This window comes from Syzygium oleosum, unplaced genomic scaffold (genome assembly GCF_021117445.2).
Source record: "Syzygium oleosum isolate NSW1041296 unplaced genomic scaffold, Sole_v2.1 Sole_v2.14, whole genome shotgun sequence".
NCBI lineage: Eukaryota > Viridiplantae > Streptophyta > Magnoliopsida > Myrtales > Myrtaceae > Syzygium > Syzygium oleosum.
Window position 1 is genome coordinate 949,483 of NW_026607498.1, and position 12,741 is coordinate 962,223.

The window sequence follows — 12,741 nt, forward strand, 5'->3', positions numbered from 1 at the left end:
TCATCATATTTTGGAGAAATGAACTAGGAAACGGTTTCTCCTCTGTGCCGACATTATTGACATGGATTTGCGTCCATCTCGTTACAAGTAAAGCATCTGATAAAACTATGTAAATTAGCATAGCTAAGTACCCAAAACTCATTTGATTTAAGTGTACGTACTTCAAATCACTGACAATGTAATTGAAAATGATTAGCGAAAAGAACTCAATTAGATTCTTTCTGTCAGATAAGCCAAATAAGAGTTAAGTTTGAAAAAGAAACATGGATCACAAAGTAAGAGCAAAGATTCTCTGCTAAACCATTGAACTCGGAATTAAGCATGCGATGGATCTCTGAGCTCTCGTTGTTGACGATTGTCTTCAGCTTCTTATTCCATAGATAGAACCTATAACAATGCGCAATACATATGTCGTGTAATTTCAAATCACTGACATATAGCGACCACTATGCTTTTATTCTACTAATCTACCCCAGATTTGTTCTAAGTTTCAAATCACTAACTTGTTCAATAATGAAAGAGTGGCGGACACTACGTGTGGGGCAGCAAAAAATGATGTTATTGTAACTGGAATGGATCAGTAGGAAAAGCGGTTTAGGGGGTGCTCTCTCCGGCTTTGTAATGTGATTCTGGTTTCTGCAAAATAAATCCGTGATGCTCACCGGCAAAATGAATGAGAATCTTTTTATTGATATCAATCCATATGGGAAAAGTCGTGCTTTTGCTAGGCTAAAAGAAGGTACTGTGACATAACTCTATCTTCTTCTTCGCTCATTAGGATTAGTAATCTTTGTCGAACGAGATAGAAAAAAATTGTTCTTTTCATGATGGGCCTCACAAACATTATGAATTGGAAACGGGTATCTAACCATAGGGTGCATACCGTCATGAATTATAAGCCATTTCTCCAGAATAATTACAATCTCTAATTCTAACATAACCAAGAAATCCATTTCAGACAGATATGCCCATAAACACACACCAGATGGCTACATTAGTCAAAACCGATCTCTCTCTCGGGTGCGTTTACCTACCAAACTTTTAGATTCTTGAAGCTTGATTGATCTGGCAAGTTCTGTAGTTTAAAACACTTCGTAATGTCTATCATCTCCAATGATTCCGGACACCTTGAATCTCTGACAGCTTAGTACAATCATTTAGATCAATTTTCTCGAGCTTCTTCAAGTTAGTTAGATTGGGCAACTTTGTCAATGATGGAAGTGTCAAGAGCTTTAATGTTCTCAGGTTCTCCAAACCTTCAAAGCCTTGAATATCTGTTAGCTCGTCACAATCAAGAATTTCCAAATCTGATAATGCTTTCAAATTAGAAAGACCATTCGTAGTTTATATTTTCCTGCAGAACTTTATACCTAAGTATGACAAATTTGTCGGGAGCCTAGGTAGGCATTGCAAAATTTGGCACTGGAGCAAGAGTTGCTTCAGCTGAGAAAGAAGAACGAGATTAGAAAATAGGGCGGCGATACGACAAGTATACAAATCCAAGAACTTGAGCATTTGTAATCTTCCAATCCACCAAAGACTTGGAGATCCTTCGAGTTTAGAGGAACCCACACAAAAAACTGGCAACTGCAAAGTTCTCAAATTTTATAGGTTCGAGAGGTCGGGCATTGTCTCCATTGAGAATGTATAAAAGTATAGAGTGACCAAACTTTCTGGAAGCTGAGGCACTATCGAAATTCCAAATTCTTTCAATACCAAGATTCTTAGAAATTGCAGTTTCCCAATATTACCAGGGATTTCTCCTCCAAAATATGGATCCCCTTACCTCTAGCTTTTCAAGCTTCTCCAACATTTCAATGGCGCTAGGTAGTTTTTTAACAGAGCTGTTGCCCATCTTGAGTACTGTCAAATTCTTCTCGTTACCAACTGAATTAGGTAACTCCTCAATTCTAGACCGCGGTATATCCAACTCAATCAGCGAATTGAAATCTTGGCAACTGAATTAGGTAACTCGTCAATTCTGGACCGCGATATATCCAACTCAATCAGTGAACTGAAATCTTCGATTGACTTAGGCAGTTGAGTAAGATGGTTATCCACTAATGAAGGCTTTGCTGCCGATGCTGTGCAACCAACTAAACTGAATCAATTCAGTTATGTACATGTGTCCAAGCTGAGAATTTCCAATTTCTTCATACCAAATTTGGTATGAGGATGACTATTATAAGCTTGAGATTGAATCGCTAAATTCCGAGGACATCCCCTGGTTTACTTCAGGTATCCATACAAACTTGCTCAAGACAATAAGTTCGACCATTTCCACGGTCCAATCTAAGCTCGACCATGTCCATCAGAATGTGGACCAGGTAGCAGAAGTCTCCAATAGCACAAATGGGTTACTATGTAATCTACAGGAAAAATTCAAAAGGATGGAAACAGGACTCACTCCTCGACATTATTTGGACGACCCGTCCAAAGAGATTGAGAAACTATTAAGACAAATCAAAACACTTCTTCAAGAACAAAAACCAGTTCGTCTTTTGAATCATCCTTTTTCCCCTAATGGAGACAACCAAAAAATCAGCAGTTCCCCTTCAAAAACATCCATCTTCTCTGCCCTGCAAGCAGAAGATTCAGGTCCTGAAGGGTCAGTCCTAAGCGTACAGACATTGTGACACTTCAGGACCAAATCAAAGAGTCCGCAAGAAAAGGAAAAGAGAACGAGGAACAGGATCAAATCCCATTGAATCATTCTTGAGAAATCATCATCGAAAGACGCTGCCAGCCATAACTACTATGGGCCCAGCAAAATCTTCTGACGAGCAAAACCCAGATCAGACTGAGTTTTCTGATTCTCAAACAGAAGAAGTTTCTGATAGTTCCTTAGAATCCACCATTCCTGTCTCAGATAAAAAATTACTTCTAGCAAACTTCATGATGAATGAAGATGAAGAGATGGGATTTACAACCACTGATCACAGAGAAGGAACCAAGAGGCAACCCCACAATCCCACCTCATCAGGTGTAGCCTTTACACTTGATGATCTTCCCAATAGACTCCAAGAATTCTATGCTTAGATGACTACCAGAAGATTAATCCGAACAATAGCCACTGTGAAGTCACTTCAGAATTTGCTAGCAGATTAACTGGAAGCCTCCGATACTTGTGGATATCTCTTCCTGATTAAGACCATACAACCTTTCCTCTGCTTACTGATTTCAATCAAGTGATTCTGCTACTTCATCAGTTCTTCACTGGTAGCCCTGAAAAACCTGAAAGAACTTAAGAGGACAGAATACTATGACAGAAAGTGCATTCCAATGGGAAAGATCTCAACAAACATTTCAAGGAAATGTTGAAGCTGTTCTATGCTACCGGAGCTGACCCAAGCCTGAAGCCAGCCTTCTTATCATCCATCCCGAAGCAGATTGCCACAGCGGTTGAACGATTTCTTCAAAATAAGAACAGAAGAGTTGTGGATGCCACGCTTGGAGCAAGCAGTCCCTATTGCCATAGAAGAAATGTGCCTGCAAAGATAATCATTCAATGATTATTTGCAAGTTAATCAGGAATTTGACAAAGCTTGCCAAAAACCTGGCTTGCAGATTGCCTATTTGCACATGTCCTGGTAGAAAGAAAACACACTTTAGGATCATTCTAATCCAAGCCTTCCAAACAAATAAGAAGAAAATGGAAATTTCTTCGTATAGAGGATTTCCAAGATAAAACAAAAAAGACAGACGCTTTGTTTGTGTATGCAAAAGCCACTTTGCAAAAAAGGTTTTACAATCTACACCAGGTCATCGTACTTTCAAATCACCGTACATCTTATTTGGACAGTGTTATTCTTCTAAAATCACCGACTTGTGGTGGACACTATATGTGGGGCTGAGAGTTTACTGAATAATATAATCTTCGTACGTGCTGAGTCTGAATACTTTAGATTGCATGATAGGCAGCAGAGTTCTTGATTACCATGGCAAATCACAGTCATTTAGTCTGTGGTTAGTAAAATCAAACATGTATTCATTCTCATTGTACATTAAGAAGAGAACGGGGGGCAAAAAAAGAAAGACGAACTCCCTTCTTATGTCAACACAAAAAGGAACTTTTTACGTTCTTGTATTGACATGGAACAATTTTTCTATCTCATCGATCAAAGATTACTCATCCGAGTGATCAAACAAGAAAATAGAGTTACGTCAAATTACTTCTTTTAATCTTGTTAAAGCACGATTTCATCCATACTGAGTTACATCAATTAAAAGATTCTCATTCATTTTGTTGCTATGTATTACAGATTTATTTTTTGGTAACCAAAATCACATTACAGTGCTAGAGAGACATGGGCCTTAATACATATATAATTCGAAATACTCAAAAGAAGAATGTGCACATTACAAAAAGGAGTGTTTGTAAATTGTAAATAAATCAAGTCCATTTCATTGAATCAAAACTTTTACATTCTTGAAACTTGATGAATCAGGCAACTTTTGCAGATTTAAACAGTTCTCAATGTGAAGTATCTCCAAAGATCCTGGACAACCTTGGATCTCACTCAGCTTAGGACAAGACCTTAGATAAATTTTCTTGAGCTTCCTCAAGTTAGTCAGATTAGGCAACTTTGCCAACGATGGAAGTTTCACAAACTCTAATGTTCTCAGGTTCTCCAAACCTTCAAGGCCTTGAATCTCTATTAGCTCATCACAACCAGATACTTCCAAATATGATAAAGCTTTCAAATTCGAAAGATCATTGGTTGTTTTTATTCTCCCACAATGCTGGATAAGTAAGTATGACAAATTTGTCGGGAGCCTAGGTAGGCATTGCAAATTAGGGCACTGGAGCTCCAGTTGCTTCAGCTGAGAAAGAAGAACAACATCAGAAGAGAGGGTGGCGATACAAGGAGAACCCAAGTCCAAGACCTCTAGCATGTGTAATCTTCCAATCCACCAAGGACTTGGAGCGTTTTCAAGTTCAGAAGGATCCTTGAGATTACCCCACAATTGCAAACTCAAAGTTCTCAAATTTACTAGGTTCGAGAGGTCGGGCAACGTCTCCATTGAGTGTGTATAAAAACATAGAGTGATCAGACTTTCTGGAAGCCTAGGCACCGCTGAAATTCTGGTGGCAGACAGTATCAAGGTTTTTAGAGATGGTAGCTTTCCAATACTACCAGGAATTTCTCCTCCCAAATATAGACCCCCAGCCTCGAGCTTTTCAAGCTTCTCCAACATTCCAATGGTGTCAGGTAGTTTTCTTACAAGGCTGAAGTTCATCTTTAGTATTTTCAAATTCTTCATATTCACAATTGAATCAGGTAAATCCTGATTAGTGAAATTTTTATCCACAGATGAAAGCTTCCCTGTTGATGCTGCGAGACCTATGAAACTGTATTTATTAAGTGATTTCCATCTGACCAAGCTAAGACTTTCCAGCTTCTTCATCCTTCTCCATTCAGGGATCTCTTTTACAGATGTGTAGTCAAGAAGAAGTTCCCTTAAAGATTCCAGTGCCCATATCTCGTTTGGTAGCTTTTGGAGACTATTACAATACTTCAAGTTTAAGAAGACTAACTTCTTAAGGTTACTAATGGAGGGAGCAATTTGAACCAAACTCTCACATCTTTCAAGAATCAGACGCTCTAAATTCACATGAAAAGACAAGTCCGGAGTTTTATACAATTTTTGGCATCCAGTCAGATTTATGACCTTCAAATTCTTAGCCACCTGAAAAGAAGACAACACGTTGCTCTTCAAGTTAAATCAAGATAACCTACAACAAAACAACTCACATTGATTTCATTTGAAATCGTACCTTGATGTGACTCCATCCATCCCAATTTTCCGTAATGTCACTCATTGAGAGATCAAGGATTACTAGCTTCCTTAGAGAGAAATTGGTCAGGTTAAAAACCATAGGGAAGTAATGCCATGAAAGGTATCTCAACTCTAGGCCAAATTTGGTTGGAAGAAAATTTGACCACTGGTAACATAGAAAACGACCCACTTGAGTAAGGATAAACTCTTTGTTTCCATTGAAGTCTTGGCTATCCACTTGAAGGAACCTTAGATTTGAAAAACTTGCCAGGCATTCTTTTATCAAGGAGTATTGAGATAGTTTATCAAGCTTGAGACATATTGCTTCAATACTTCCAATTCCATGATTGTCCCCTCCCATCTGCCAAAATAAATAAATAAAGAAAACGAAAGGAAAAATCATGATTTACCATATTGATCTTCTTCATGGGGAAAACAATTATATCTTTTCTCCTAATATTGAAAACGACTGATAAACCACATATGTAAGTGCAGAGGAAATAAGCCAACTCTAATAGAAGAAGAAAACAAAAACGAATATGCTGGTGATTAATCTCCTTAAAAAGGACTGAAGCTGTACAATTTACCTGCATTTTCTCTAGAACCTCCAATGTTTGCCCATGAGTCCACAACCATTGTTGCTTCTCTGGTTTCTTACCACTTCCTTGTTGTATAAGATTTCTGCCAATGTCTCTCAACCAATCATGCATCCACAGTTCGTTATCTTCTCTAATCTTTATTAAAGATCTTTGCTGGAGGATTCCAAGAGATTGATGAGGACAAAGTTTACAACTTTCCCACACGTGAATCACGATTCTCTCATCCAACCCAATGAAAAAACAAGCAACATCGAGAAATATTTTTCTTAGATCTTCATTTAATGCCTCAATGCTAATCATCAACTTCCTTTGAACATCCTCTTGAGGAAATTCTTCTAGCTCCTTTAATATGGTATCCCACTCCTCTATGCTTTTTCCAGACAAAAGAGAACCTATAACCTCAAGAGCTAAAGGAAGACCGCCACAAATATTTACTGCTCTTTGGGAGTAAAAGATGTATTGCTCTAAGGGATAATCTCTTCTAAAGGCATGTTTGCTAAAAAGCTGAAGAGAATGATCAAAACCCATGCCAGTAAGTTCATAACTCCCATCAACAAGTGTAGGCACATTGAGAATCCCTTGATCTCTAGTGGTAATAATGATCTTGCTTCCCTTACCCAACCACTCACGCTTCTGCAAGAGCGCATCAAGTTGACTTGCTTCGTCAACATCATCAAGTAAAAGAAGCACCATTTTAGAGCATAACCTTTCCTTGATCACCTTTTTTCCTTCCATGATATTGTTGATATCAGGCCATCTTATTTTCAGAATATTCGATATGAGCTGATTCTGCAAGCGCGTAATCTCTGTTTCTCGGATGTTAGAAAGGAAGTAACAATTGACAAAATCATTAGAGAGTTGATTGTACACTATTTTGGCAAGAGTCGTCTTTCCCATGCCACCCATACCATGGATTCCAACAATCTTTGTTTCAGGGTCGTGTGCACCTATCATCCTCATGATTTCATACACATGATTGTCTACTTCGACTAAGCAATCAGATACTTCCAAGTAGACAGTTTTCAACTCAGTCAAAACATTGTCGATAACTTCTTTAACAAATTCACCTTTGCCTCTGATAGTATTGGACGAAAACACATCAAGACATTAGGTTCAGCTGAACAAAATAATGCATCTGGAACAACTAGACCATACTTTAAATACCTGTTTGGCATGCTTTGGAGGTCCCATCCCTTTAGTGCTCCAACCTCATTGAGAGCCACCTTCCACTTGTTGATAGACTCATCACCAAATCGCTTCTTGTTTGCATGAGATACAATGGCATTGCCGTAGTGGTCAGTCTGGTATTTTACCTCAGACGGTGCAACATCGTAGAAAATGGGCATGATCTTTTGTCTCCTTGTGTTCTTGCTCTCCACCATCTTGACCAACTCCCTAAGGCACCATGTACTGTCCGCATATCCTTTAGAAAAGATTGGTATTGATATCTTTGACTGCTCAATCGCTTGGAGAAGCTGGCTGCCGATCTCTTCCCCGGTCCGGAGCTCTTCATCGTCCTTATATGCCCTGATTCCAGTGCCAATCAAGCTGGTGTAAAGGTAATCAGTAATGTCCTTATGAGTATCTGGTCCTCTGAAGCTCAAAAATACTTCATAATCATATCCTGATGACTTCTCCATTTCTCGATTATCAGAAAAAGCGTTCAACATATTTATTGTTCTCGGTACACGCTCCCCTTGTAAGGCTGCATTAAGTATTAAAGACAAAAAATAGTAGCAACTACTGCCAATGCGAAGTTCAATCACAAAGATTGTTGCAAATTTCCTGTGCAATAAGTATGATGAGGCTGATTTCTATTAGAAGCAAATGTAGAGATAAGTTTTAAGTCATTGTAACTAGGTGTGGTGAGGCTAATTTCTATCAAAAGCAAATGTAGAGATTTGGTTTCAGTAATTATAACGAAGCACTATCCACAAAAGCACATGCTCTTTCATGGCAAATTTTTAGACCCTGTGGAAGCGAAAGTTAGATCTGTCTAAAATCTGCAGGAAGGAAACCGGAAAAAATGCTCAATTATAGGTTGTGGTTCACAAATCACAACTTTTTGTGGTGTTGTTAGCAGATCTCCGTGGAATTTATCTGGGGAGATAATGAGTGTCAATCTCTTCTACGTACAATTCTCCGTTTCTGGTCAACTTTTTTCTTAAATTCTAGGTCAAGTGTGTTTTGCATAGAGATGCTTCTAATGCTTTACTTGTTGCTTCACCATTAGTTTCTTCTGCCAGGAGAGATTGTCTTTTGCAAAAATACTCTTTCACGGCTATCTTGGCCTCTCTCTTTAGTTTCATCAATGAATATTTGACAAATTTCAGAAATCGCAGAAAATAATGTAAAAGTTTCACAATCGAAGATGTTATATTTGATGAACATAAAGCATTGATTAGTGAAATCAAATATCACTTTCAGCGAGCCAATTGCAGAATGGAGCAAATTTTTAGCAATCATGGAAGACCTATCCAACATGTGGCTCGGGTTTGAGTAGGTCGAACATGGATCCGACCAAAATTAATTCATTTAACCCATAATGATCCATTACTATGTAATACAATTATATCGGCCCATCCCAAACCACATTCTTCTTCTTCATCATCTCGTATTGCTCTTCGTCTCCATCTCTTCTTCACCCCCAAAGTCCCCCATACAACTCTCTCCTCCTCACCACCAATGTCGACTATCATCACCCTCCTCTTTTTCACACAAGTAACGTTTTTTGATAAGTAAAACTAATTAGCCGGTTCAAGGGCGAAAGTATGCAATTGTCCAATGAGACAACATCCATCCCTTATAGAACAAAAAAAAAAAAAAATTCCATCCCTTATATATGATTCACAAGCAGAGAAGCCAGCAAATAGGCATTTGTCTAGGCATTGCAATTCTTGAACAAGATGGATAATTATTAAATTGAAACAATAAACTCCCAAAGCATAACCCCTAAACCCTCCCACTTAAATATTTTTCAGAAAGAACATAAGAAAGAAATCATACGGGAACAGACTTAGGATATGTTTGGTTAAAAATTCTAGTCAAGACAAGATTGGATATAATAGGATATGAAATCTAGATATTTTGCTATATCCTATTCATTGTTCGATGAATCATAATAATAAAGCCTTATATATTGTTCGGTAGAAACTGCGTCTCAATGTAAATGGTAAATATACCCTCATGTACTGCCCATGAAATAATACAATTCTTATAATCATAAAAATACCATTCTTATGCACAAATATACTTGAAAACATGCACGATTAATTAAATTTTCAAATCAAGATATTTAACGTCATTATAATCTATTCATTGTGCCCAAAACTGGCAAATATTGCACTTCCTTTTTGTCAATCTGTCTACAAGAATCGTAAATTTCTTTGTTTTCAAACTCGTGTTAGAAATTAATTAAAGAGCCCAAATAGTGATTGCTCATTGTTGAAGAAATAAATTAATATCATAGTTAGATAAATAATATATTGCGATTTTCAACAAGAGGAACTTCTCTATATATGCATACTCAATGATCCAATGCTTATCGATACTAAAGTAAATTAAAGATTGAAATATATTAGAGATTTTACTAGACATTTAACTCCACATCATTGTGGAAAGGCAATATGAATAGATGGTCACTAATAGTCCGGAAGGGTTTTGATTGAATAATGCTACATATTCAATCTCTTTTAACATAGCTTATTTGCTGAGTGATATGTTTGTGCAAAAGAAAAGAACGAAAAAATAAACAGAAAATTGTTGCAAAGAGATTTTTGGCTTATTTGAAATATCTTGTATTTGTGCCGGATAAAATCTATTTCTAATCTTTGAAGTTTGATGTTTGTATTTGTCCTTTCTTTTTTCTAGGTAAGCAAGTGAGTTTTATACAAATAAACAGAGCAGGGGAATCCTACCACAAAGTGACAGAAAGAATTGCAACCAAAATCAACAAATACAGCAACTCAAGTCAAGAGTCTCCAGTTACTACAGATTTGCCTAATCAGAGGTTGAACTAAAGAATTATTGGTTTGATTCTGCCAAGCCTATACAAAACATCACATTTCGCACTGGACTTAATACCACTTCTAGAAACAAGAAAATTATCACCATGAAGCTTTCTATTCCTCTCATATCTGATGTGATAAGAAACAGCACACCATAGCAATCTGGCAAGCAACATTAGCTATACTTTCCCCTTCCAACTAGCACCAACCGACTGCAACTCATCACTCAAAGTCTGCCTAATTCTTTGAATATCACCGCAACTACAAACCAAGCTCCAGACTTCACAAGAAATAGCACATTCAGAAAACAAATGATTCCTAGATTCAGGGAAAGATTCACAGAGAAGGAAAGCATCATCCAAAGAAGGATTCCACTTCTTCAATCTATCTCAAGTAGGCAGCTTATTCAAAATAACAAGCCAGCTCATAAAACTGTGTTTTGGTATGTTTTAAGCAAATCAAACCGGCTTATGCCAGGGCAGTTTAGCAGGTGAAGATCGAAGTTTACCCCAACCACTCCTAACAGTAAAGTTTCCAGCAGAAGGAGGCATCCCAACAATACTATGAGACTGCTCAACATTTGGCTGAGTTCCACATATTCAGATTGAAGAAGAAGTAGGTCCTCAAGCCTAGCAGTAGGCCAATTACATCACACACTTTTGCTGTATCATAGACTACCCGGATAAATCTATTACAAATCTATGACATAATTCACGACTTCACAAAAAAAATATTAAACTATAGCATGTTCTCCTCAATAGATATGGCAGATAGCTATAAGAGCTATAAAATCATTTCAATTCCAGTGAAATGTTTTCAAAACAGAGTGGGTTTGTCCGAAGCAGAGGATTCAAAAGTGTTTAACAAAGTATGAGAATGGTCTGATTATGACCATTCATTATTCCCCATTTCTTCCAAGAAATGAGGTGAAAATCGCTCAAGTCACAAGCAATTTAATCAGATTTGATATAAAACAGGATCAGATAAACATAAGCATCCGAATGAGAGAACATGAATGTCACCAGTCTGTATATATAACATATACAGCAAGAAACGGAAACCCAATTTGGAATAGAAAGGAATGATCATTCTGAAATCACAATCAACGCAAGTAAGACTGTTCATCATGATAATACTGTGAAAATCAATAAAAGAAGGAAAAGAAAAATGAGCAAAGGATCTCATTGCAGATTCGTACTCACTTCTCTCAAACCAAAGTAAGCGAACTCCCAATACCAAGTAGTATGACCTTAGTAAAAATTTTAAAGGACTAAATCTTAAGGAGCAAAGGAGCTTGTTGCAGCATTCGAGAACCACAGAATCGACTACGACAAGAAAGATTAGCAAGAGAATGTTAGATCTAGTAGGAGAGAGCCTGAATACAACATGGATGAAAATAGGATTATTAAAGCTGTGTAAAATCGGAAAAATTTAGAAAGCATGATCATTCACCTTTGCGAGTCCGGGTTGAGATTAGCGTAGGAGCTTCGACTCTGTCGCCGCTGCGTGGTTTGTGAAGCTGCAGACTACAAGACAATTGTTGCTTTGCCGCTATGGTGAGTGAAACAAGAAAGCTGAGGAAAAGGAGGAGGAGGAGGAGGAGATGACTAAAGCAGCTTTTATATTAGGACATGGGAAACACTGTTCACCATCCCACTCTTCAAGTGGGATTTCTTTAATCCAGAGTTTATCCGTGTTCCAGCAATCCACAAGAAAACTACATGAACACTCAACTTCATGTGCATATAGCATAATTTATCACTGAAAAATTCCTTCTTTACACGTTTTGTTGTTATAGTTTCTTATATTTTTCCGTGAATAACTGTCTTAGTGCATATTTAGCACGTCTAGGTTGCATATCTATTTGCATGTCTCACTTTCATTTCATGAAAATCGAGTCCAAAAACAATCATATTTTTCATTTTAGTCATCTTAGATTGCGTATCCACAAAAATTTAAATATATTTAGCATTGCATGTGCTTTTAGGATATTGCATATTTGCGTCATTTATTGTTGATTTAATTTCCTCTTATGCACAATTTGAGAGCAATAAAAAAAAACAAAATTACCATTTTTACATAATAGACTTAGGATAGCATTACCCGTATGATATTAGTTATATTTTATTTTCATATTTAGAAGCTCATTTTAGGTGGGCAATAGTGCGTTGCATACCGTATATTTGTACTTCCTTTCATACATTAGTTCATTTCTATTTACAGTTCAGGGGGTAAATGCTTATACATACATTGTTTGTATTTGGTAACTTCTTAAATGTTTGATTTATTACCGTAAATGCATGGACATGTAAATGCAAGTTAGCAAATAAAAATCACTCAAGATTGGATGAAAA

General features: G+C 37.2%; 1 protein-coding gene across 1 annotated transcript; it reads right to left on the bottom strand.

The window, feature by feature from the left end:
• Window positions 1-4,315: 4,315 nt before the first annotated feature.
• Window positions 4,316-11,958, bottom strand: LOC115689012 (disease resistance protein RPV1-like). The gene is made up of 5 exons (XM_056318025.1): window positions 11,840-11,958; window positions 7,545-8,085; window positions 6,369-7,455; window positions 5,780-6,142; window positions 4,316-5,691 (listed from the first exon to the last, which is right to left on the bottom strand). Exons 2-5 carry the CDS (start codon window positions 8,048-8,050, stop codon window positions 4,405-4,407), a joined length of 3,243 nt encoding a protein of 1,080 aa, XP_056174000.1. The 5' UTR covers window positions 8,051-8,085; window positions 11,840-11,958; the 3' UTR covers window positions 4,316-4,404.
• Window positions 11,959-12,741: the final 783 nt, after the last annotated feature.